The sequence below is a fragment of the Tinamus guttatus genome, unplaced genomic scaffold (genome assembly GCF_059628265.1).
Source record: "Tinamus guttatus ecotype Peru unplaced genomic scaffold, ASM5962826v1 Tinamus_guttatus_pri_ptg000297l, whole genome shotgun sequence".
Taxonomy (NCBI): Eukaryota; Metazoa; Chordata; class Aves; order Tinamiformes; family Tinamidae; genus Tinamus; species Tinamus guttatus.
Window position 1 is genome coordinate 2,514,808 of NW_028288831.1, and position 27,766 is coordinate 2,542,573.

Below are 27,766 nucleotides of genomic sequence, written 5' to 3' on the forward strand. Positions count from 1 at the left end.
TTCTTTGAAGTCGGAAGATGAGTGGGTAGAGAAAAGACTAAGGAAAAAGAAGATTTAAGTTTTGATTAAACAGCTAGTGGCAGAAAATCTGCTATTAACAAGTACTAGAAAAAGACAACCACCCACAAATCCTGCAAATAGTTTTCCACAGTTTACACACAAGTTTTAACCATTTTGCTTAGCCTTGTGGATGTGAGTGATGAAATAGTGCCTGCTTTTCAAACATTTGCCAGTTAACTCCAGAAGTAACAAACGGCCCCTTATGTGGGGAACTGCCCTTTATATGAGTCCCCATCAGGTTTTATTTGACAAATTGTGTAACATCTCACAGTTTCACAGTGTTACACAAAAATTGGAGAATTACTGGAAACTATATATATTGTCCCTATTGCCTTTGGGATTGGTAGAGATGTCCAGAACAAGACTGTGGAGAAATTAGCAATCAGAGAGAACCTGATACTTTGGGATTAACCAAGAATTTTTACAGATTTTTGTCAGAATCACCAATACCATATCCAAGTTCTATTAGAAGCTATCACGGCTTTGAAATAGTTTGTTCAAAAATCAGAGTAAAAGTTGGAAATGGGTAATTATTAAAGTCTGAGAGGGGTACATGTCTGTTTTTTACTGAAAACTTTGATCTCAGTGATTTTTAACCAATTCTGTAACTGGTTTAAGGAACAGGTTTAAGGAACAGATTTTTAGTGTCAGATAGGAGGGAAATCAGTGTTGAAGGGTTCTCATTAACTGTAATCTTAACTGAGCCTTAAGCCTGAGGTTCAAAGGTACTTTGGAAATAACTATTGCCCATGAAATGGTCCCCAATGAGTAGTATGTGTGTTCTTGGTAGCTCTGGGAAATGGGGAGAATGAAAAGCCTAAAAAAACATAAGCTTCACAAAAGGAGATGGATTATCTTTTTTCACACACACATGCACATGTGGGCACACCCCGGCCACATAATCCCTTTTTATCAGATCTGTGAAAAAGGGAACCCTTCGTGTGTGCCTTGCTTTGGGCTCTCCCCTCTCCGTTACAGTCAGCGTGGGACTCTGCTCACTGAGTTTTTCCCTGCTTTCTCTTCTCTTCCCGGGAGCTCCTGTGTGAGCAGGAGCTGTGCGCCGGGATCACGAACGTGCAGTTACCTGAGTTTGCCAGACCCTCAGCTTGTGTAAATCAGGGTTTCTCTGTCAGCTTCCATGGAGTGTGGTCGATTTACGTTAGTTGGCCATCTGACACGCTATGTCCTCTAGGAGTTCCTGGGATTGAAATCCTACTTGCGCGTCTGCTGATTTTATTTAATTTTGTTACCCTTTTGTAATGCTAAAATAATGGGGATGAGGGGATTAAAGCTTCCGATAATGTATTTCGCTGATGCTGTAAGGAAAATATTCTGCTTTCTGAGTCATTTGCCCTGAGCTGACTTTTTTAATGGTCCAGGGGTTTCCTTCTTTAGCCATAAATTGCATGCAAATTCTTTTTTTGTGTGTGTGCCTGTGTGTGAGTGTGTGTGTGTGTCTTTCAGAAGCGAAGCCAGAGAGAGAGGCTGTTCCTTTAAAGCAAAACTGAAAAAAAATGCCTTCAGGCATCCTATTACAGTGGAATGAGCCAAGGATCAGGATTTGCAGCTCAGCTATATAAACCCAGCAGAATCTGGCTGATCTGACCAGTTTGCCTTACTGTCAAACATTTCTGTGCTTCACACACATACGCACACACACAGCATCAGGCAACGCAACTTTTCTGACTTTTGACAGGACAGCAACAAAGTCGGAAGCCTGATAGCTGACTTGAGCATCATATTTATTTCATGGAGGCTGCTCACAGCAGGATCTAATCTCTGTCAGAGTCTGTAAGGTAAGTCTGCTTCCTTCCTGAATTAAAAAATCAGGAGCTCTTGCACCCCTCAAGTTCTCAATAACACAGTGTTCTGTTGTAACCTTCACAGCTACAACTTTACTCAGCCTGACTAGGCAGGGGTTTTTCTAGGGAATCTTTTTAAATAGGAGCATGCCTGTCTTTACTTTGTCTTTATTATCCTGTGCAAGAACAATGTAGGAAATGTTTCACTGCTATTAATTTGAATTAATGTATGAATGGAAGATGGGTTACTTGGATCCTGGACATCTACAGAAAACTAGGTAAAAACCTAACTGACAGGATGGCTGGAAAATCAGTAGTGTGTGGGATTCCCTCTTGACTAGTCAAGTAATGCAAATATTACTCCCTTTTTCTCCCCACTTACCAGATGAAATGGACTCCTAAAACCTTCCAGGTAACCTTCCAGTGCTATTGTGTGCGATTTGAAAGTTAGAAACTTTTTCTTTTTAATTTGCTGCCTGCCTGCTTGTTTGCACTGGAGGCTTTGTCACCTCCCTCGCTACCCCCCAGGCTGCTGTTTCATTCAGAGTACAGTAACATCCAACTCTGGAGCTCAAGACAAAGGAAGATTCAACTGGTATCTGATTACTAAGGGCTTAAATGGGTGGGCTGTGAGCAGGGGGAGGGTGAAATTCTGCCATCATCATGGAAAAAACAAGCTTTACAGTGTGTGTGTCCGTCTTATTCTTAACTACTTGCTTCCTTGTGCACTGAGGTTTTCAGCATGACTCTGTCTGCACTTACCACTAAGGCTCAGACTTGCCTGAAATGGAGAGATTGACTGAGAGAAGGTGATAGCACCTGGCTTCATTTAGGAATTAAACTTTTCTACTCAAAACTTCACATTACATCATCTTGCAGGGTTTTCCCTGCCTGGTTTACCCTCTGGCCCCAGGAAATACGTTTTTTTTTTTGGCAGCTGTTCTAAACTTTTCAGAAGTCTTTATCATACCATGCTGTTATATTCATATTGACAGGACCATGATGTGTTCTCTTGCATGGTGGAGGCATCATCAAAGTAAGAAGCAAAGTAAAAATATTTATCAACTTCTCTCATAAAAAAAAATACACAGAAGTGAATGAGTGGCATGTTAATTGCATGGACTGGGCAGAAGCCCTATTGTCCAGCTGTTATTTTAATTTGCTTGTATTTTGAGTTCATTAAATCACATTAAATAACGGGAATTGATTTTATATACTTCCTGATTAACGTTTGTGTATTTGTGTTTTATTGTGCTGGCATGCTGCGTTGTCTTTTAGAGCTCTGAAATCTGCAGGGTGCTGTAGTTTGTGACTGAGGCAACCGGTGGGGACTGTCCACAGTGTTTTGAATTGCAGGAAGGCTTGTGGAAGTGGGCACTGAGCTTTTATTTTCTTCTTACTGAACTCAGAAGCAAAAATGGTAGCAGTTGAATGTGCTTAGCCAAAAGAGGCAAATCAGTCTGTCTGCAGCTGAATTTTGGAAGTACTTCGGGTGTTATCAGGGAGTTGATAGAAAGTCCCCTTTGAGCTGTTACACCTGTGTGCCATCTGCTCTGGAAGGAATCACATCTGAACTGAGCAAGGAGGTTAGCAGCTGAAAAAGGGCAGGCTGAAGAGCGATGCTATAAGGGGGACCCCTTTCACCCGCTGTCACAGGCACTCACATTCCCCTTACTCAGCAAATGACCTCTCCTTTGCCATATTTTTTTTTCTTTAATTTTGTCTTCAGGCTCCTTTCATGCCAGAGAAAATTCTTTCCAAGTTCCAGTCCTTAATCCTCTAACTCTAGAATTACTTCATAACTGCTTCCAAAGCTGTAGAAAAGACATTGAATCTGCAAAAAAACATATAGTCTCCAGAAGACCAGACTAGGTAGCAGGTTGTGTACTTCTGAGGACTAATTCTTCATTTTTCATCCTTTCCTTCCTCAAAGCAAACAAGACCAAAGAGCAGGCATTTGAAATAGTGATGTTGCTTTGGAGCCGGACCTTCAACTCTTGCATCCTTTCTCATACCACCATGTGGAATAATAGACTTGCTTCTTGTGTTCTTCTGCCATTTTTCTGGTACAAACAACCATGTATCTGTTCATGTAACCTTGTAGGGTGTGTTCAAAAGTCCTAAATGGCAATGTAGAGTACCAAATTGTATAATGGTGTTGTGTGGTGAAAATGGATGACCTTCACTGGCAGATTTGTAAGAGCTAAGTAGTGATCATTCAGTGTGCTGTTTTCATAAGTACTCTCTGATATCTCTCTAGGTTGAATGTTACGTGTAGAAATACAAGTAAATGAGGAGTGAGGTGTCTGCCTCATTGTCAGCTGCACCTTTATCTGTCTTACTGGCATGGTATACTGGAAAATATGAAAAATTAAGAATGGTTAAAAATTAATCTGCAGTTTGAAATCTGCGATTTGATATATTCAACCTTGGACACATGCCATCACAGTGCTGCTAAGCTGAAGGGCCACTGACGGTTTTAAAGCCCAGTATTTCATAAAGCTCTAGGCTTAGAAATGCATGATTTATATTGCTAAGAAAGTTAGAAATCTCAGCTTTCCAATAATAAAACAGCTTTTGTTTTAACCTGTGGCAGGTTGAGCTATCGAGCTTTAAAACTGTGCTGGGTTACCAACTTGCACTTTTCTCAGATTTAATTTCTGGTGTGATTTTTAGCACACCTTTCTCACAGACTGATGGTTGTCATCAAACCAGTGTTTATAAATGACAGAAAACGGACTGTGAACTACTGCAAAAGGTAATACCTACAACGGTGTTTTAAAGCAGCTTTAAGGAACCAGCTGACAGAAAGAAAGCATCATTACAAAGTAACGAGATAGGAAGTTAGGTAAGGGAGTGACAATTCAACAGGCTCATATTTTATCATTAGGTAGTCTCAGAAATATGAAGAGCCAGTACAAGTAACTGTAGGATTGATAACTTTTAGTTCTGGACAGAAAAAATAAAAATTTGAGCTCCAGAACTGAAAAATAAGTTCATCAATTTTGAGTTTTTAGGATGTAATTTAGTTGGTTAAATTGATATCTATTGATATCCTCGCCTTATGCAGGTTTTGCGTAGGACTTCATTAGAAGTTGATGATGATGTTACTACTTCTACAGCATTTTAAGGACTCATTCTGTTATAAAAAGTGAATTGACATAATAAGTGATGCTCTTCTCCACAAAGAGCTTAAAATTGCTATTATTAGCAGTTCAGAAAAGTTCTTTGTGTGGTGAAGACAAAAGAAGAAGGAAGAAGGCAGTTCTTTGAGGAATGAAAGTGCCGGAAAGAAGGAAAATGAGCAACCTTGATAGATGACATCGAGCTGTCTCAATTTCCACGGAGCTCTTGAGGTTTGCACAAGTGGAACTTCCCCTAGTTCTGAGTGCTCGCTGTCCACTCATGCGTTTGAACCTCTGTCCCATCTGAGCTGAAGTTAAATGCCTTCCGCATGTGGGAAAAGTTAAAAACCGGGCATTCTTCCAGCTAGTGAAGTCTCTCAATGTATGATGTAACTACACTGTGTAGAGAGGGCAGGCAGGGGAGGGGGCTCTGAAAGTGATCCTCCCAACAAGAAGGGTTTCTTGGTCCATCAGAGAATGTTTGGGCATTGAAAGAAGGAATATGATATAGATTCCTCTGCTGAACAGACAATGTTGGGATTTACTTGGGGTCCCTTTTTGATATTCATTAGTAGAGGAAAACTCATTACAATGTACGTACCTGTAATGTAATGATCTGTATGTTATTGCAACTAGGCGTGGACTTAATGTATTACTTTACTGTGTTTCTTTAGGAATCCCCCTTCTCCTACATATTTCATATCATGTTGCTGATGAAACATAAAAGGCGCTGTAGTTTCTGTTATCTATCTGGCACTTAAAGTGACTTAAAAGAATACTTAGTAAATATATGAGGGTTGAAGTTATAGCCCATCATAAGTGCAAGATTTTGCTGTTCTGGCTGTAGAATCAATGAAAATATTCTTCCATTTTATACTTGCTTGACTTATGCCTAGGTTGATCTCCAAAGATAAATTCCTCCTGAGGTGATTTGTTTGCAAGAAATTCGCATCCTTAATTGCCTTGCCACTGTAGTTTCAATTAAACTAATGTAAGTTGTTGCCAAGTTTTCAGAACTTTCAGCTAGCAAGCCCCTGTGTATGAATAGCCTGTGGCATTTTGTATTCTTTGGAAAACGGAGACTAACGTTGCCAAGTTTGCATTCAGTCATCCATCACATATTAGCCTACTGGAGGTCCATTCTTCCCGAGCAATAGGGGAGCTCTGCTTCCTACTTAGTAAGATTACTCACACAGAAAGCTTTTCCCCTGTAACCAGAACTGCGCAGGGAAGAGAAAGGAAGCTTTCTTCAATTCATATGTGTGCTCTTTTTCCACATCCTTGACAAAAAATGATATTGTTTCATGCCTAGAGAACATATTCTTTTTAGTAATTAAGTAGAAAGTAACAGGGTTGTGGACAGAAATCTTTTTAATATAGCTTTTAAAAACAAATGCTTGAATTAAGGGCATGAGAAAGTACTATTGTAGTAGTCTGTCTCTGCCAGGCTGTAGCATTGACTGTACATGTATAGATATCAGCCAAGATACTCAAAGGAGTCTGAAATTTGGTGCCTGGGGAAATTCCACTTTAGTGGTTTTAATTCAACAAAGTCCTTGACTATTTGCTCTGTCCCAAGGTGCACTAGATCATCAGAAGATCATGAACCTAAAATTACAAATGCTAATTTTCTCATGGGGTTAGGATATTAATGGCACTAATAATCCCCTAAAAGCAGGGTGACTGCAACATGAACACTATTGTGACTATGGTGTTGAGCTTCTTTATGATGAAAAGTCTTGATCTGGATGGGATTGGCACTTTGGTTTCAGTTCATGGTGTTGTATGCTGTAGTACAAGACCTTAGTGGTTTTCTTCCTTCTTGGGCTAGCATGATCTCATTTTGGCAGAAGTTAGTTTGCTTTCAAAAGGAGCTCAGTGTCTCTCCACTTTGCACTGGTTCTTGGTTTTTCCTGGTTCTTTTGGAAAATGGTCCCCTTTGCTGAGTCCTCCTAAATAGTTTCTCTGTATTCTGTAACAAAAGTCTATGCCAAGAAAGATATAAAGGTAGCCTGTGATGTGTAGGCAACCCCTTCCTCTTGGTGAAACAGTGTAATGCATATTTTTTCCTTTGCTTGTGGCATGTACTTCCCTCCTGCATTGCTTGGATTGCAGTAATTCAAGTTTGACTCAGAATGAATACAGCACACTGTAGACCAGAAGCCTGCTCTACATGAGAACAGGATGCATATTAAGGGAAAGGTCTCAGATCATTCTTCTTATTGAGGTGTTTTGGCAATGTAAATAGCTTCCAGGAAAAAAAAAATGCTGGCATTTCCTATGCCAAGCACTCCTTATGAATGTCCTATCTATTTTTCCAGATTTGTGGCCAAGTGAGGTGTTTGTAAGAGGATATACCATCTACAACCCAGGGAATTTATATTTCCTCTACCAAGCATCAGTTAGGATGTAGGCTCATACACTTTAAAGGTTACCAAGTCAATCTCCATGACCTAGGACCAGAAAGAAGTACCGCAGTTCCAGGTTTGATGGAAAGAATGCAAGACCTAGAAAGCACCATTCCCAAAGACGGTAGACATTCCCTGCACTTGTCACTCTTGGACCTTTATTACATATGCTGTCCATCTGCCTTAGTAACAGTGCACTGGGATTTGACAGAGTCCTTGACATAAGCAAGAAAATACAATTTTCTACCAGCCAACTATCAGTTTTTTCCATGATTTTCCTGTCATAGGAACTGGTGCCCATGCTCTTGTGACTTACAAAACTCAGTGGAACTGCACAACCTGCATCTGCAAAAGCCCTGTGCTTCTGGGATATGATGCAGTGACAACACTGAGAAAGGTCAGCTTGGACAAAGTCTGTTTGCTTTGATTGGGTTGGGATTACTGCACTGTTCAAACAGGTAAAGGATGATCTGTAAAGAGGGAACTGACTCAAACTTAATACAGTCCTTTCAAGTTTATGGTCTGATTCTTTTTTATACTAAAACTGATTTTCATTGTTCCTAATATATGCAGGAGCCCTAAAACTGTGTTTGCATGTAGATAAATATGAACAATTGTAATTTGCACTTGAAGTAGAAAATATGAAACAGCTCCATGTGCTCTACCATACAAAAAAGGGAGCATTAGTGTAAATCCCATTGGAAGTGTAAGGCTTCTAACTTAAGCTGCTTCATGCAGAGAGAACTTGTTCTGCTAGCATGAGCAAATGTTACTATTTCACTTTGGAATGAGGTGTTAAATATGAACACTTTCTTCATTATATAGTGCAAAATTTTCTTTTGGCAGGGCATACCTTGGGCTGGTCTGATCTGTGCTCACACAAGTACTGTCCATTAAGGTACGTGGGGGGAAGACCACTGTGTGAGAAAGGAAAATGGAGTCCACTGAGCATTTTTCTGGCATATAAATGTATTTCACTGTCTGCACTATTCCTTGTGTACTTCATTTCAGCATGCACTTTTGAGGGGATAGTTTCTCTTGTGTGGGCTTAGGAGATTGATATCCAGCTTCTCGTGTGGCACAACTGCACTGATTTCATTGGAGATCTTTTGTTGGATAATTGAGCTCCACATCCCTTCTTTTGTTCCATGGCTCAAATTGCTGTCAGCTGAGACTCTTGCACAGACAGGTCTCAAGTAACTGTGCACGGAGGTCAAGAGCATTGCCAGTGGAGGTCTCTCAACCTTTTCATTAGTGTAATATTGCTCAATGTGTTGATATTTGAAGCAGTGGAGCACATTTTTGTCTGAGTTGAGTCACCATTTAAACTAATCATTTGCTCAGAATGTTGTCTATGGCTGTATTTTCCATTACATTACATAATAAGTGCTTCTGCTTTACATCGGAGCACTGAGAAATATCCTCAGACTGGACTGTTTAGAAACAGTCTCCTCTCTTTTTCCAAGTGACTCACACTCACTTTGCTTCATTTTTTGTGAATCTGATTTGTATTTTGTTTTGTATTGGCTCCCTTGGTTGGTTTCAAATCTCTATTACAGGATTCATTCTGCTGAGAGTTTGTTACCCAATGCTAAGCTACTGAAGAGGCAAATTGGTGATATCATGACATCTGACAGAACTAGGTCAGGCAGATATCTAGCCTGGAGCATATTACTGGAAGTCAGATTTCAAGGAATTCCTCCAGTGCTCTTGCAAGTTAGAAAAATGTGCACGTTTTCCTGCACATTTAAAATGTTAGTACCAAGGACAGAGGACCTCTGGCTGGGAGGAAAAGTAAACTAGGAATTTGTTGAAAAGCAAAGATTTGTTTTGGGGAGGGTTGCCTATGTGCTCCCCCATGTTCTTTTAAGAAAGCCAAAGACTGCTGATAACAAGAGAGGAGCAATAACATTTCTAATCCCCAAGAATAGTGCAGGCTTATAACTACCTTCTGTGACAGTTCAGAGATGTCATTTGCAGTGCTTGAATAAGTATGTGGTTAAATTAAAGTAAAATTGCAAGCTGCATGCAAATAACCACAATGAATTCTGAAAGTCTCCTGCTGCTTGGTGACCAATATCATCTTAGCAACTCATGCTTCTTAAAGACTTTGTGTTATTCCAGGCCAATGCACACGTAAATTATTTGTGTTCCTCATTACGGTGTAGTCATTAAAAGCTAGGAATACCCCTCACTTTCCTCAGTACACGATGTTCTTTCAGCTAAACCAACTTGAAATGTGTAAAAGTGCAATGCTGGAGTGGGTAGCTGGCTAACCTCTTCTGTCTGACCTTCAGGAGCAATTTGAAAACATCTTGAGTAGAATTATTCCACCATGTAATGTTGTCTCCCTGTGCTTAGCCTATTCTCTTGTATATTATGCGTGTATTTGTTTAATATGTCAATGATTCCTGATACTCATAAAGATGTCTTTCTACTGCCTATCTTTATTTGTAGAAAAATTGATATGTATCTCTGTTGTTGTGAATTTTGGTGACAAATGAGTCTCTACAGGCTCCTAGCCTCAGCTTTGACTGTTGGCTTGCTCTTAAACTTTGCTCAGTATCATTCTGGGACCCTGCTCAGTTTTATTTTGGACTCTATAGAGAACACTGATTTTTTACTTCACCTCTATAGATTTCACTGTGGAGGCCAGGAGGCCTGAAAGTGAGGCATTGCTAAGCTTAGTTTGGCAAGATTCAGGTCTCTCTTTTCTGTCTATGGGGAGAGGATCAGTCTTGTATGGTCCAGCTTGCTGGTGCAAACGTGGTCTTGCTAATGTTGGTGTTGATCCAGGGCAGCTGCTCTGAAGTGTAAATGAGGACAGAATTGTGCAAACTTATTCTAGAGTCAACTCAGGTATTGGTGCAGAGGAACTGAGAGTGGACTAACATCACATAGCCTGTGAGTGAATGAATAGGAAGAAAATTCAGAAGTCCTAAGTTGCTCCCATTCCTGTCATGTCACAAAACCTTCTAGAATTCTGTGAAATGGGTGCTGGAAAACCCCTGGGTGACTTTGGAAGAGATACCATGAAGAAGGGTCTGGAAATGAAACAGAGCTTTCGCTGTGGAATGAACGTAGCTTGCTGTGATTCATGCAAAAAAGCATACAACCTCATAGTTTTAGACTGCATCAGCAAAGCCCTCAAAATAATTCAAAGTGAAGTCTCTGGTGTCTACCCAGAAAATAACGAGCTCCTGACAAAGTGTAACTTGGCAAAGAAACTTTCCAAAGACAAGTTTAGAAAACTGTAGATCTTTTCCAGCTCTGCATACGTCTTTGCTATGAGTAGGGAAAAGCCAAGAGAGCAAGCAAATGCTTTTCCAATTAGGAAAGGCTTTATTAAAAGGTACAGTACATGCTTAGGAGTCAACAGTGATTTCTGCCTCATGATTATGCACAGAAGTTGCTTTGACTGTGAAGGGCTTTTTATATTTGAAAAGGTAGTAATTTAAGCTTCCATTTCTGTGACAGCTCTGCTGTGGATCTGATTCGATTCCACATTTAACAATCCAGAACACCACACGCATCTTCAGAGACCGTCAGATAAAGCTGAATTCTGTGCTATAAATGTGGGGGGTGGGTTTCAGTGGGAAACAAAGCTAAAGGAAGGTGCGAACACATCCCTTCTGCTTTCCATGGAGCCATTCTGAGATGACCTATTTCTATCATTCTGCTTCTGTTTTTAGAACAGAGACAGTTTTTCTGAATTCATTGCCTTTGTTGCTGTTCACATTCCTAATGTGTCCTGCTGTTTCTAATCCATAGTTTTTGTCCAGGCTGTATCTGCGAGTGCCTCTTTTCTTACAGCTCTGAAACCTATCATAAGAGCAGAGATTGCTTTGCAAATAGGAGGGAGAAAGAAAAAGGTATTTAGTAGATGCATGCATTGTCATCTTCTTTATTTTTTATTTCTTTTACTCTCAAGTTTGTAGCAAATCGCTCTGCTAGGCTGGTTGCTGTGCACCCCGCCAGGAGGCTGAGAGCAGCTCTAAAGCTCCATGCTGACCTGCTTGTTTTGCTTCTCTTCTGTGAGTTCCCATTTCCAGAAACTGATGCTCAAGTGTCCGAGGTCTTAACAAAACAACAATCCCCAAGCACAGCCTGAATTTCCTGTTAACTTGTGTCTCTTTTTAGTCAGTGGGAAGTAAATGGCAGACAAGTGGTGTTAGTTGTCCCATAGTTGCCTCTCAATTTTGAGTTTTATCTCAGTCTATATATAACACATTTGGATAAACTACCCATAAAGTAACTGGCTTGTGTCTTGTGGCTTGTATAAAATTCCTTCTGTGGTTTCAGCTGGATGTAGTATTCTTCTTTGCTTCCTGTCTGGAAGCATGAATCACTGCAGTTGTGTAGCAGCACAAGATGTTGCTACACAAAATCGGATCTGCTTCCTTCGTCACGGGGGAAGACTGGGTGTACGTGTGTGTCTGAATGATTCCTGTGCTGAGTTCAAAAAGCGTCTGGAGGTTGTTATGGAAGCAACGCCATTCTGGAAGTGGAAGATCATGAGTGGGACCCGTGCATTTTGTTTTGATTATAAGTTTTTTTCCCCTCAATTTCACCTGTGTTTCTGTGTGGGTTTTGTTAACCTCACCATTTATTTCCATGGATTTGTCATCTTATTCTGGTAATTGGTTTGGCAAATACAATGTTCTGGCTTCAGATTAGGTCTTCAATTTGCTGTTGTTACCCTAGAATTTTAGCAGTCATGTAGTTATCTGCATATTCTCTGCATGTTTCTGGTCAGACTTTCTTCTCTGGTGCAAAAGACATTTTTCTATCTGTGACTCTTTTTCTCCCCTACTTATTTTAGGGGAGCATACATATTTCTTATGTATGTTCTGCCATTTTTTTTTTTAAACGTTCTTCAGAAAAGTTTCTACCTATGGAAATGAGCATTTAAGAGCACCTTTCCTGTGAGGTCTTTGGTGTACATACATTCTCTTTACAAATGGATAGTTTGAGACGCACCAAATGATTTCTGAAATAATTTCAGTGCAGGAAGTGTGAGGCTCCAAACATCCAACCCTAATGATCCAACTGTATTTAGCTTCGTTTCTCTTGATCCGGTTGAGTAGACTCCTGGATTGCAGGCCCTTGGGTGGAAAGCTCTCATCTCAGCTACTGTTGAAATGAATGTAGCTTGTCCGGGCCTGGGGAATCCGTTCAACGGGAGCCCCGTGGATTTGTCACTTCACAGTGACACTGCAAGGCAGGGCCTTGCCATTGAACTATAATTCTCCAATGAACATTTTCTTCAGCTGTCCTCTTCATTTGTTCATCTCAAGTTTCATTTGCATTTTAATTTTCACAGCGGTGGACAGCAGGCTCCATCATACGTCCAGCTGATACTCTTCGTTCTCCAAATCCATAACTGAGAGTACAGGGAAGAGGTTGTAATCAGAGCATCCTGACCAGGGCTCTGCCATAGAGCAGAGGTGAGCAGCACCCTCCCTTTCCTCCTGTGCACTCTCACGTGTTCCAGCAGGTCAAATCCAGGAAGATACTTGCTGCTTTTCCTACATTGCCTATGTAGCAGCAACCAAATCACACTAACATACAAACCGCTGCTGTAAATGTCAGCAAGATATATATATATATAAACGCAGTTTACTCCACAGGAGTATTTTCAACTCGAAGTTCAAACAGAGTTTCAATTCTCTACATCATTCAGGGGATAGCCCCTAATTTGTGAAAAAGAAAGGAAAAAAAGTGTGCATTTTATAGAAGCAGCACTTTAATTTCCTGGGCTTTGCAACTAAGCCAGAAAGGAAACAATATAAACCATGTGAGACATTACTTCAGTCAGCCCAGTACAGTTCACATTATTCCACTGAATTCAGTCTGCAGCATCATTTTTACATGATCTAGGAAACTTTTCCTAGTTTTACCTCCCCCCAAAATCCCTTATAAAACACTATATTTAAAGAAAAACTAATGCAGAGATGTATTTTTAGTTGCTGTGAATCAGTGGAGTACCACGGGTCATGCTCACCAGCTGGTCTTACTTGCTTTGTTGGGAAAGTGCTGTCAAGTGATACACCAGGAGGATAAAATCAAATTATGAAATTGAGAAAACTGAGTACCTTCTAGTTCACCCTTCTCATTCCTTTCTCTTCCTTTTACCCATCTTTCAAGCTTTTTGCTTCATATCTTCAACAAAGATGGTTTCTTGCCAAACATGCAGAGTGTTGGTGGTGGGAGTGAGTGTTATTTTTCAACAGTTATGACAGTTTATGGTAAAAAAAAGCAGAACTTTCCTTGCAAACATAAGAATTGGTCCTCCAAAGATGATGAGAAACAGGAAGGTAAGCCGGCAATGAGGTAGATATGATTAGGAAACTATGTGGCTCATTTACTACTATTTTTAAGTATTTGGGACTTGAAAATTCAGCTTAGAGTGTAATAGTATTTTGAAGTGCACTGATGTATCTTCTTTTGGGGCACATATTTGTATTTTTAGAGGTTTAGATGAACGTAAGGTTTATTCTGTCTCCTGTCTTGGGGTAAAGGAGAGAATGAACAGAGTAGTTTTGCTTTGTTAGGGTTTTTTATATACTAATTGAAATCCAGTCTGCTCTATATTTTGTTAGAAAAAAAAAATTAAAAAAAGAGTTGAAAAAAATGATTGAGGCAGTCATTCTTCAAAAAATGCAGCTTTGTGAAAGCAAACCAAAGTGCAAAAATTACTGGTTTCAAGCCAGGTTTCCTCAGGAAGATTTTCAGAAATAGGATGGAATTTCTTGTTGAGAAGGAGAAGCCCTAAAGTGCTGCCGACTATGGTTTAATTTTCTTTTTGCTGACTTTTAGAATCAAATGAAAAATTGCAGCTTTCAATGACAAAGTGTTTGAAAATCTTTTCAAGCAGTTGTACCTTTCATCATATCTCAGACTCAGCTGTTTTTGAGAGCTGTTTGCACCTGGCCAGCCTTTATTTGTGTGCTTGAATGCTCAGACATCCAACAGAAAGGACAGGGAGACACTGAATGAAATAATCCATCATGTGGGGAAGTGATTTATGGTCTTCTAATGGAGTGGACCAATGATGCCGTCAAATAACTGACATGGGATGTCATACTTCACATATGTTAAGCATGGATATTTAACAGCAGGTATCTTGCAGTTTCCTGGTGTCTTGGGTGCTTACAAGTAAATCACTGCAAAACAACTCAAGCTCAGCTGTTCTTAGACTTCATGAGCTAAGCAGATCTAGATGTGAGCTCTGCAAGGGAAACTGAGGGACTGCAAGAAGAGCTGATGATGATTTAGTTGTAATTCACTCCTATTTATTGGAACCAAGCTGGTGTTCCTAACACAGAAAAGGGGGACTACACAAGTTGTCTGAGCCATGGACCAATAATAGCTTCATCCAAGAGCTGAATCTTTCTTCAAGTCAAATTGTAATAGAGGCAAATTTTAATTTACCTTCCCCAGAACTGCAGCAGAAGCCCAATGTTTCCATAGGGAATTCACTTCTACAGCAGGCAGACTGTGTGTCACTCCAGCAGTGAGTGATGTGGGCTGGCTTCAGCAAGGCTTGTACAATTTGAGTAGCACGCCGCGGTTCTTTGCGATGCAATGTATGTGCAAGGCACTATAATCTGAAATAGGGCTGAGTACTGTAGAAAGCTTAAAATTAGGTGAAAGTCACTGTTATATCATCTGAGAAGAACATGTTCCTTTCTTGTGCCCCTTTCCCAACTTATACCTCTCCGCTTTTCCTGTTGGATAAAATGAAAAGGAAAAAGAAAAAAAGAAAAAACATAGTTATTTACTTTTCTGCCTAGGATTGTTTTTTAAAGACCCTGCTTTTGTGAGCTTAATCAGATGTTTGATAACAGAAAAGCGTTGCTAACTAACCTGGGATACAAAGAAACCCTTCAGAGGGACGCATGGGACACATTACCTCATTGACCGGATTACTCTATCATCACATGAATTCAGACTCCATTGCACACCCAAAATAAATGTTAGTCTCTGTCTGCAGCGAGGTGCTTTATGTGCCTCCCTTTGGCAGGGCATATGCCTTGCCAATGTCCTCCTCGGTCCCTGGGATTAAACATGTATGGAAATTCAACACAAGAGACAGATTTTCCTGGTCACAAATAACCTGCCATGCCCTCGAAAGCTTTTGGCTAGACTGTGCCTTTGGGCCGCTGTCCTCTAGGAACCTGTGAGCTCAAGCTGGGCTTTGCAGACGCAGAGCAAGTCTGGTTTCCTCTCAAGCTCCCAGTGCGTGTCCTGATTTCGTCGGGTGCTCAGAGCCTCAGCAGCCAGGAACTGCTCTGCAGATGCCTGAGGGGTCACACGCAGCGGTCCCAAGACTAACTCTTTGGCAGAGGACAGCACGTACCTACCTCAAGCGTGCAAGAAGCAGCACCATCATGTTCCGCTGATGCTCTCAGAGTTCCCAGCACTGCTGTCTGCCAGCACTGATATCCTCAGCTTTTTGTAGGCGCTTTCCAGAAGGCCTGTGCCTGTTTTCTAAGAGGTGCTTTGCACTGTCCTCCTGGGTGCCAAGCTATACTTTGCACTTTCCCTATAACTGACGAAGAGGACACGGAGGATGGTGCTGCCTCCCACCCTTGCGTGATTGTGCTGGCTGAGGGTAGAGCAGCAGAGATCTAATAGTTCCTGAGCAAAGGCAAGAAAGGCTTCTGCAGATGCTGAAGGGAAATTAACTGAAATGGCAGCATCCTGCCAAGTCACATGCTAGAGGCATATTTCGTATAAGCCGCACTATACATAGCCAGGAGTCCAGGAGTTTGCTGGAAGCAGCACAGCTGCAGCTCCGAGTTGTGTCATTTATTTGTTTCAAATTGTGCACAAGTAGCAGTATGTTACCTGAGAGACTTAACACCCAGTTATGAGCATGAAATGGATAATTCTGCCTTACGGATCTGAATCACTCAGCAATTATCTTTATTCGTTTTAAATGCAGGTAATTGTCTTAATTCCAGTGGCATCAAAAATGAATTACTAGAAGTTTTCCGATTCCTGTATTTAGTATGAGTCTGGTTGGCTATGTATAACTATTACGTAATGCCACGTTGGATGTGTCTTGTATAAATACTGGATATAAAACAACTGTGTTTAAACAGTTAGAAGGCTCAGACAGTTCAAGAGAAGCTTGGATTCTGCAGAAGTCCCTCCTTTAGGGCCTGATCCAGTACATGGGTTTCTTTGATGGTTCTGCATGCCACTCATCATATCGCTGTTACAGATCCTTATTCTTGAGGTTTTCCGATATTTGTGAACATTTTGACTAAGTGTGGACCCAAGCCGTTATGAATGCAGTTGGTCATAATCCAAGCTGTGTCTTTGCATATTTATAAGGGACAGCAGGCTTCTCAGCATGCCAGAATGAATGTAAGACTTCAAAGTCATCTGCAGGGGACAATGCTGAGTAGTAATGACCCAGTGTGCATCCTGCAGGGCTATGCTTGGGCAATGAGCAGAGTGGCAAACGTGCAGCATCCCCAGCATCCATGGCACCATGCTGCTGGCTGTGCACGTGCAGACTCGGGCCATCGCTGCACGCTCTCCACCGCATCCCGCTGCCTGCAGAAAGAGCCTCCAGATCGGACTGTGCTTTGCAGCTCTCTCCCCCTTGTGCACGAGTTTCAGTAGGTGGGGTTTGACTTATCCCAAACAAGGTCCTGAAAGGAGAAAACCAAGTAGGCAGTGCAGCAGCTCATCCTGCCATGAAATGGCCTGAGCTCTTCTCCCATTTGTGACCAGCTGCAGTAAATATGGGCCACTGTGTGGCCTACCTCACTCTTCAGAAGCCCAGTCCTATCAGCCAGGCTGCTGGTAGGCTGGCTCTGAAGCACTTCCAGTGGAGCTGATGATGCTAAGGAAGGATGTCTTCAGCAGTGGAGGGAACTTACTCGTCTGAAGTCTCATTTTTGGGATGTGGTAAGGTGTAGAATAGAAGCCTTCTTATAGTAGCAGAGTGTTGCCATGAGGCTAAGCTTCTTTTAATAATGTTAAACGCGGGTTGGTTATTCAATTTCCTGCATCGGTGGCTGGCCTCTGGAATGGCTCCAAAGGAAGCATTGAGTTTACTCTATAAATAATTACATAGGCATGGCGTTAACAAGTGCATCTTATACCCAGCAGCCTTGAACAGCATGGCAGTTGTTTCAGAGCAGCTCTGTTATCACCGGAATATACAATTTCCAAAAGCATTGCACTTGCCCTTTTCACCACCAATCTTGTCCACTGTCTGTTTGTAGCCTGTTTAGAAGGTGGCTATGATTAATCTCCATGGTAAAAACCGTAGCCACTTGGCTGTTCCTGTTTGTATTGGAGGAAGCCACAGCTTCAGTGTTTGAGCTGGTATGTGCATAAAAAGACAACCTCTGGCACAAAGACCTTAAAATTTAAGCAGAGAGTGTGGGGGAGGAGGGAGAGTCTTTTACACAGTGAGCGAACTGAGGACCTCTGTCTAGAGGTATGGCTGGAAATTTCAAAGCAATTTCAGTTATTTATAGCTTGTATAGGACGCAGATTTCCCATAGACTTCTAAGGAATTAAGATCTTAATTGACTTCACTAGCTTGTTCCAGAAATTAGGAGCAATTTCAGGTCTCTCAAGTGCCAGTGCAGTGCCGTTTTCACAGTCCTGGCTTTCCTCTGAACTGCTGCTCCTCAATTGCAGCAACAGTATGTTCAGACAGGATTTCTTTATGTTCCTTACCATCGGCCATGGAATTCTAAGAAACCTAAATCAAAAAAGTCTTTAGGACTCTGAAAATGAAAGGCATCTCTTGGTCGTTGAGTTCGGTATCCTGTTATTGCAGGCATCTCCTCACATAATCTCTTTTTCACTTCTGTTTAGTTATTGCAGGTTTTCATCAGTCATATTTCTATCAACTGTATCTCTGCCAGTTGACTTCATTTTTTCATTTCTTATGGCTATTGCTTGTTTTATCTAATAATGTTATTGATCAAAGGTGTTATTGGTGCTGGAAGGAGACCACCTCTGAACTTTTACTCTGCTTTGAAAAACAGCCAGGCCAGTTGTTTGATTTGGAAACATATATTCTCTCTCTGAGATATTGAACAAGTATTGGGCCTAGAGAGAGTTCCTATGGCTAAGAATATGAAATTCCTCAAGCAAAGTAATTTATAATGGAATAATCATGCTAATTTAACTCAAAATAGTCACTGTACAACAGAAGATACAGTCTCTCATGGAGATCCCTTTCTGTTTATCATTCAGAATTTACCATGGGTCTTTCACATTTTTTTATGGATGTTGGCTTCAGTGGGTTGTTTTTCTCCCCCTTTGTGGTACTGTCATGCTGATACCTTTGAAATATGAGCCTTTGCAAAACTCTAAATTGTACACAAAGTGATTAATTAAAATTCCTTCCAAAACAGCCTTGGCAAAGTGCTGACTATATGCTGCTTTTCAGCCAAGGTAGAATGGGAGGAGAATAAAATGAATCCAAATGGTTTCATTTAAGGATGACGTTCAGTAGAATCTGTGAAGCAGAAAGAGTACAGCTTCCCCAAAGTAGAACTGTCATTAAGAACTGCAGCCAAAGATGAAAAATTAACTGGAGTGATCAGTTCAAGATTAGCTGAATGATGTTTAGTGCAGGACCTCAGAGGTTGGATGGGGCCAAAAAAAAAAAATCTGCATCTTTGTTACAGTCTGAAGTATAAATCTGAATGCAATTCAGATGATGATAGATCCAACTGCAGGGTTCTTTTATCCTACTCTACAATTTGTTCTGTTTTTACTAGTAAGTGCTGCGGCATGGACGAGGCCCTGAAATTGCCATTTTGAAAGTGGTTCTCGAGCTACACAATCAAAATGGATGATGCATGCATTACACACATTAAAATCTAATAAGTGATTCCACTCAGAATTCAATCATGAATTAGCTGTGCAGATTGGCTTCCATCTCTATATGCAAAATGGCCATATTCATAAGTGCTCTCAGTCCCGTGAAGGGGACTCCTTGTGAATATGCAGTGCCAGAACTAGATGAGACACAGATGGTTTCAGAATGTATCCAGAGCTCTTAGTTGTGGAAACTTACCCACATCACACACAAATGGACGGTTTGCCCTTAAGTAACAGTTTTAAGTTGTAAAGGCACAATTAAGAAAAGGAAAGGATGATATTGGGGCTTGGTGCTGGGAGGTGCTGACAAAGAGAAGCATGGGTGTGTGGTTGAACAACTGATGGGACTCCAGCAACCTTGATCCTACTTCCAGCTTCTTCAGTCTTGCACTAGGTAAAATACTTGGCCCAAATCCAGAGGCTTTAAGGAGCATAGGCCTGTCTGGGCCTCACTTTTTTTGTATGAAATATAGAGGAATATGGCCTAACTTGTTTGCTGTGACAGTGCATAGGAGTGCTGAGGCCCTCCTTCTGTAGTTGCAAATAGCTCTTAATCGTTTCTGTAATTGAAAGTGGATGTTGTTACCTATACCTTTTAGCTTTAGATCTTTGTTTCTCTAGTTAAATGAGCCCTTTTCAAAGCTTCCTTCCCAGCTGTTTGCCTTCTGCCTCCTTCTCCTTACAATTGTTCCTGGGAGTGTTTTCCCTCTCTTTCTCACTGTTGTTGGACATCCACAGATAGCAATGTTCTTTCAGCAAATGCTTTTCTATCTTTTTAACTTCCAGGAATTAGTTTAATGTGCAGGTCTGGATGTAGGTGGAAAAGGCATTCAAATCTGGGCTGTTGCATTTGGCATTTGTTAGAGTCAGTCACTGGTTCTGCATCCATAATTTGCTTTGGAGTTTTCCAGATGTGGGGTTTCTTTTCAATTTTGAAAAAAATGCATAAGTCCCTCCCTAGAGAATCAGAGGGACGTTTTAGAGTTCCCTAGAATCCCTGCAGGACCGTTTACTGCATGAGCTGACTGTGGGGATAGAAGTGATATTGTTTAGATAAGAATTAGAAGTAAGTCCTCGCTGCGTAACTCAGAAACTGGATGGATTATAGGTTATTGCGCTGTGTTTGGTGTGATTCAGGGAACTGCCGTCTTCCTTTATTCCTCCATAGTTAGGATCCTGCTTTCTCTTCTTCATGCAGCTAATTTAAGACTTTGAAGAAAAACTCCTGAATTTTGAGATTTTTTTTTCCCCTGGACATTCATGTTCCAAGGTTATATTCATATTTGTATAGTGTAATGGGTGTTAAACCAATTGCAAAATTTCTTTTCACACACCTTCTTCCTACTCTTGAATCTGTAAGTGGCAGAACAAAACATGGATTTTCTGAATTATTTTGAAATGATGTCCTTAAAAACCATCCCCCTTAGAATGACTGCAATGTAAATAAAGGAAAAGATGCTCTGACTTGGTTTTGATCTTTTCTTCAAGTTGCTGGAAAGATTCAGTGTGGACAATTCAGGGCTATTATGAATTTTAGCACTCCACTGTGATTTAATGCAGTTTGACCTACGTTGAATTTCCCTGCTGCTTCCTCTGTTGGATTGGGAAATGGAAAGAAAATGATTTTCTATAGCTATGAATGTATGGAAACAGCAATGAAAGATGATGAGGTCACAACTGTTCATATTTTGGGCTGCTGTGTCAAAACCTTCAGTCTTCTCAGTCTCTTTCTTTGAAAGTAGTTCAATATACTTCAGACTTAGCCCATCTGCTTGAGAAGAAGTCTAGAGGCTCAGGAGTTGCATGGTCTTGGCAAAGCTTTATTATTAGCACTTTTTTTCTTTAAAAGGTTACATATTTGAAGCCCTTCCCTGTAAAAATCCACGCTGGCAGCCAGCTTCCATTTATTAATTCCATGTAAAGGCACTGCTTGTATTGCTTGTAGAAAATGTACAACACAGTTTTTACATTAACAGATCACAGAAAGTTGTTTGGGGTTAGCAATTAACAAACTAAAAAAGCTCCATTTCATATTTTCAGTAGAGGGCCCTGGCTCTGTGCCAGCTGAGTCTTCCTCACTGTTAGAATCTAGCCCATTGCTTCTCCAGATTTTAACAAGATCTGTTTGAAATCCCATATATGCTAAAAATATTTGATCCAATCCTCCTGGGATGTTGGAAGTTTCTATTTGCATCGGAATCTTTTCATTTTTTTTCCACTCTTTTTACTCATGCTTTCTTTAGGGCTAATTTCCAAGTCCAGACATGTAGAAGGTATCTGAGCAGATCTAATCAGCCTTCTGCTTCCTCTAAGAAGGAGAGCAAGGGATATCTTTAACACCTCCATTTCTTCGCTCGTGCAATCTGTTTTCATTGAAATCTCACAAGGTTCTCTTTTCCATATTTATCGCTCCTCATGCCCACAAGTCATCTCACGGCTCTGCTGCTCCGGCATTTACAACCGGGATCAGAGTGGTACACCAGAACAAACATGAATTTTAATTCTTTCTCATTATGATTTTCAACAAATATATCTTTCAGGAAGCAAGTATTCATAGATTTTCTTTGCATAGCATTCCCTAGTAATCAAGACTCCGGAGCTGTTTTCAAGGTTGATTGAAAATTTACTATTAAGAGGAAAAAAAATTCTAATTAAATAGAAAGATGCTGAAACAGTTTCGATGTCATTTGAGAAAACAAAGAAGAAAAAAAGTGTAAACAAATAACTCTAGGATTTTCTCAAGTTTTGAAGGAAGGATGTGATGTGCCTTCAGACTGTCAGATGAAAGGAGTTACAGTGGAAATGAAAACTGTTCTTGTTCTTTGTGCTATTGAAAATCCATCTTACTTCCGCCATGTATTTATTTCTGAGTGTCACTTGCTAATGATCAGGTTTTAAGGACTATTTCTCTAAGAGTGGTCTCCTCTTTTTCTCTCTGGATAACATAACATTTACAACTATTGTTTATATAAGATAAGGACATTATTTTCTCCTAAAAATCTTGCTGGGCCAGGCAGTACTGTGCAGATGCCATGATTAGCCTCTTAATTTTTTTAAACATGCCAAAGAAACTCTAAAGTCAATATTAACATGTTCAGAGCCAACCAAGATATAGGAGTGCAGTGGAGACAGCAACCTTAGGCCATAGCTGGGATGAAAAAAATGTCCATTATCTTTATACTCTTGTGACTGGAGTTGATGGGCATTTCTGCAGCCTCCACCAAGGCAAAATCCTGGGTCTGCAGAGTGTTGCAGCCTCACAGCTGACATGAGTCGTATTAAAAAACACCTAAGTCCTATTTTCTGCTCTATAGAAAATATTCCTGAGTGTAATTTATGTTATTCCTCAAGCATTTGTCTAATGTTATAACCATGTGGTGCTGAGACAGTAGCACAGACTGTGCAAATCTCTAGATGAGCCTGTGTCTTATGCCTTCACTAAAAATCCATTCTGCTTGCAGAGATTCAGAGCTTTCTACACCGCTACTGCTCCAGTGACTGAGCTACTGCCAAACACCCTCTTCTTAACTCCTTTAGGTACAACAGCACTTTTCTCAGAGAGATTGACATCTTGAACCCAGACATCTACAGCAAGATTTTCAGATATACCACTTCTTGAGTTTATGTGCTTCAAAGGAGAGCTTATACAATTAAAAAAAAAATAAAGCTCTTATGATGATAGCTGGTGTGTCTAGTAGCAGTAAGGGCTTCTTTGCACAACCTGTACCTTCACAAGCTGTACTCAGCTGGGTAAAACTACCAAATGGTTCTTGGAAGTAAAGGTGTGCACAGTGGGTCTCGCATGACTCTGGCAGACGCCCACAAGAGTTTGTTTTGTATCCAGCACTAGTACACAGCTCAGTGAATGACAGGACTGCAAAATGCAGTCTGACAGAAAGCTCAGTGCTCCTGACCCAGGAAAGTTAAGATAAGTGTGAGAGAACACAACATCTTTTGTTATTATTTGTATTGTGCTTGCGCATAGCAGAAAAGGCATAAGCTCCCTGGTGTGAGATGTTGTGCAGAGGAAAGTTTAAAAGATAATCCTTGTCCAGTGATCCAAGAGGGTAATGAGAATAGGAAGGTGCTAATGATCAGAAGGGAGAACAGAAACAGCCAGACTTTTTTTGTTCTGTTCTGTTCTAAGCAGAAGGTTTTGCAGACAAGCACATAACCAATGACAAGTTTTTTGAAGCAGATTGCAGCAAGGATGGTAGGAAGATATGAGAGGCAAGATTTGCCAGGAGGGATAACACTTCTTATTAGACAAATTGCTTGTTAAAAATGGACACATTCCTGGGCACGCAAACCTGTCGGCATGACTAATAGACATGCCCCAACCATTACCCAGCTCCTTTTGTGTACATCACAGCAAGGCCAAGCTCATGATGAGAAAGGTCATCTTCTTTTGCAAAGACTTGCTGCAGGCTTTTAGGTGCCTGTAATTAAAAACAATCCAGCAGCTGATGTCTGCAAAGAAAATACAGAGAGCATGTCTCCAATAAGCAGTATGTCGGCTGCTTTTGATTGCAATCTAATGGAGAGTATTCTGAAGGGAAGAATATGGGGAAAAGTGAAGAAACAACAAAGTTTGACAATTGCTGTCAAACTATCTCACTGTCTCCCTCTACAAAGGTCTGCTCCTGGGTGGTCCTTCATGTCCTGAGCTGTTGTGTAGATGTGTCTGAGGGATGGGAGCTGGAGAGAAGATGTCATCTTTGTAGTTCAGCCAAAAATATAGCTAATGTATAAATAATTGTATGAAGGTGTCCTGTTCTGTAGATCTCAGTTCTAGTGCTGGAGCTCAGCTTATCAAGCATAGTCCTAGGCAGGTCTCATAAGAAACACCTGGTCTGAATTAGCCCAGACATTACGCTCTGTGTCAAAACACATAGGTCATGAACTAGACACCGGGGAATGCTCCTTCCAGACCATTTTTCATACACTTCAAAAGGATGTTAGCCATGATCCATTAAGTCTTCTAGTATCATCTGTAGGTTGAGAATTTTGGCTAACATGATAAATATCCGGTAAAACTAATGGTGTTCATGTGGTTTTCATCAGTAGTGAAGGTAACAGTGACAGTGGCTTTTGTCAGGAGCAGACTTTTAATTTTCCGGGCATAGTCCAGAATTGCAATTTGTACTGTCCTATAATGATATGTAAACTCACAGCAGTCAGTGGAAAAACTACCAGTGAACTTTCTTGGTTTGGACCAGGCCCATATTCTTTTAGACTGGGGTTTACAAAAACCATGAGGAAAGTGATGATGCATCTGTCAAGGAGTCTATCCCTTAAATAACTCGTTAAGGAATAGTTTTGCTATATAACCTTGTCTCAGGACAAAAGATGTGTGGAAATCTCATTGCATGGAAAGCAATTTGCAAACCCTAAATGGGGGGTGCTTGAAAGTTAAATCTCACTGCAAAAACTGTCTTGAGTGCATTTCATGAATTACAGCGGTACTGAGAGATTGAACTGAGCCACAGACAAGACCAGGAGCATGTCCTTTTCTGTTATTCTTTATCAGCTTCCCTGTGATCTCTTTTGGTGCAGACAAGGATTGCAGATGTATTTGAAAAAACAGAATAGGTGTTAGAAATGACTAAGAGCTGAATGTTTTTCCATGACAAGGAAAAAAGCATCTATTGCTGCTTGTTTACTTCTGATTTATTCCCCTATAAAAAGGAGGTGAAGTTCATCTTTGTGATCTCTATATTGTCTACACAGAAAATTAACTTCAGTAAAGTGCCTGTACTGCTGTCACTCTTTTACAAAAGCAGCTGGGAAAGCATGGGAAAAAATAATCCTTGCTATTTTTGAGGAGCAGGAGGATAGAGAAAGCTAGTTTACTATCTGACAATGGGTTATCATCAAGAGTGTGGTGTTTAAAGGAAAAAAAAATGTTGTTTTCTCATTACTGGAACAACAACAACAAAAAGAAATCTTGTAACCAGTGAAAGTGGAGTCACTGACCTAACTGTTTAACCAAGCCTTTCTGGGAGTAGAAAGAAAAACAAACGTTAAGATGATATTAATTAAGAGCCCTTGTTTAGTCTGTCCATTAGCTGCCTTTGGTTCTCATTCTGTATTCTGAAGGGCTGATTCTGTGTGGAAGTCAATAGATGTCTTCAGCCTTATTCTGTGCTCCCCTGTCTCATATCATATGAAATGAAGGGGTATGGACTGAGGAGGAAGTGTTGAAGCTGATTAACAAGAACAACTTTCAGGAGGAACTATTACAGCCCAGCCAGGTGCTTGTGACCATAAGAGGGGTATTGTGTTATAGCTGATGAAGTATCTCAGACTGGTAGTTGTTGCCAAAGGAAAGGGCTAGTTGGTTGCTAAAAAGTCTTTTTCACATCTGTATCAATGTAAAGCTTTCTCTTCCTCTTGAAGGACTTAAGCAATCAAAGGATTTATTTTCCTTTCCTCTCTCTCCTCTTTATTATTATTATTATTATTATTGTAATTAATTCTGGTAATATTTGCCTTCCTGCCCACCTGCCTGCTCGCTTACCCTTTAAGTTTGCTGTAGCATACTATAGTTGAACTATTTCCTTTATTTGAACTGATATTTCTTCCTTGTTGGAGCCTCATCGGAGGTAATCTCCTGTGTCTTATTACTTTTTTGGTAAAGTATTGCTAGATCACATGTGGGCGCTGACTCCAGAACACTGAGCCTGCAGTGTTCTGCAGAAAGCTCCATTTATCTTCCTGCTGTGGACAAAATATCTTTACTGTGAACCCATTACTAGTTATAAGCTTTGTAGCTGAGGTTTCCAAGCAAATTAAATTAAAGCATTTGGAAAAGGGCTGCAGTGGGTTTTGTGGTGCTGATATGCCTTTTGATAGTGCCTCAGATTTCTCAAATGATCTAACTTTTATTAGTCTGCAAGCAGTGGAGTAATGGGGGAAGGGAATGCAGACTTCTAACAATATCAATATCATAAAAATACACATATTTTGTTTTTATGTATTTTTGTTGTATGCCCCACCCTAGTCTTCTGAGACATTTAAACATTTCTTACTCCATTATATTTGCTCTAAATTTAAAATAATAGTAATTTCTTTCAAGATTGGTGTCTTCTGAGCTTTTGTTCACATGCATGCTAATCTCCTGGAAGATAAGGTACTACACTGCTGTTGCCGATGTGCAAATTCAACAAGTTTGAATCAAATGGCTTTGTATGTTGAGTAGTACCTCAGCTAAGTCCTTTCATGGCATGGACACATGCAATATTGTGGATGTTTTGTTGGGTGATACCACTGCCGTTCAGCTCTTACATGTTGCCTTGCTATTTTAGGGAACAACTGTACCAGGAAAGGAAAGGAAATTCAATTTGGTTTGAACTGGCTCTCCAATTTCGGCTCCAGACTACAAAGACCAAACAGAAATAAGACTCCATCAGCTTCAGAAAGAACTCAACGCCGCAATGGGGCTCTCCACCCAGGTGCTGGCCTGTGTAATCTTAGCTTTGTTACACCAGCATGCCAGTGGTGGACTCATCAAGAGAATTATCCGTCATAAGCGGGAGACTGGGCTAAATGTGACCTTGCCAGAAGATAATCAACCCGTGGTTTTCAACCACGTCTACAACATTAAATTACCTGTTGGCTCCCTTTGCTCTGTGGACCTCAGTTCAGCTAGCGGTGATGCAGATTTGAAGGCGGAAATTGAGCCAGTCAAGCACTATGAGGAGCACACGGTGAATGAGGAGAACCAGATTGTCTTCACGCACCGGATCAACATTCCCCGCCGGGCTTGTGGCTGCGCCGCTGCTCCAGACATTAAGGATCTGCTGAGCAGACTGGAGGAGCTGGAGGGGCTGGTATCCTCCCTACGAGAGCAGTGTGCCAGCGGTGCTGGATGCTGTCCCAGTGCCCAAACAGCAGAAGGTAAGGCAGCTGGGAGAGCTGCTCTCTGAGAAACTCTCATGTTGGCTGCAGCCCTTGCTTAGAATATATGCTAGAATCTGTTTCTGAATCTGAATGAGCAAAAGTCAACCTGTTAAATTTGAAACATAATCAGAATGGGGAATGTGTTTGGCCAGCTTGCAAGATGTGTTCATTCACAGTTTTGAAGTTTGATTTGTCTGTGGGTCAGAGCTCTGCTGGAGCACCAGTCGACCACACTTTTCCTGCAGCTCTGAGCAAGTATGGTGCTCGGCAAGGTGACAGTCAGCATCCGTGCTAAGATTGAACTCATACAGTCCAAGTGCAGTACCTCTTGGCTCTGCATTTGTCCTCTTGAATAGGCTGCCAGTGTAACTATTTTGGTTTCCAAGTTTTCTCTCGTAGAGACCTATAAAAATACAGCAAGACATAGACTATACATGATTACTAGTGAGAACAAATGATTTGAGAGAGAAAAATATAGTATCCTTCCTACTGTTTTTTAAACTGAGGTAAGAGACTGGTCATGCAAGAGAGAAAAAAGAATCTTCTCAGCAGTAATCTGTTCCCCTGAGCACAGAACCGATCTCAGTGCCAATGATCCAAC

General features: G+C 40.8%; 1 protein-coding gene across 5 annotated transcripts in view; it reads left to right on the forward strand.

Annotated features, from left to right (window-relative positions):
- Window positions 1-1,307: 1,307 nt before the first annotated feature.
- The window catches only part of TNC (tenascin C), a 69,252-nt gene continuing 42,793 nt past the window's right edge, over window positions 1,308-27,766 (forward strand). For 2 of the 5 annotated variants that reach the window (XM_010223437.2, XM_010223438.2), the window contains exons 1-2: window positions 1,311-1,856; window positions 26,571-27,162. In XM_010223437.2, coding sequence (XP_010221739.2) covers window positions 26,700-27,162 — 463 coding nt within the window. In that variant the 5' untranslated portion in view covers window positions 1,311-1,856; window positions 26,571-26,699. Of the gene's footprint in view, window positions 1,857-26,570; window positions 27,163-27,766 lie in introns of all 5 variants that reach the window. The other 3 variants (XM_088527965.1, XM_010223435.2, XM_010223439.2) reach the window with 3 other exon arrangements.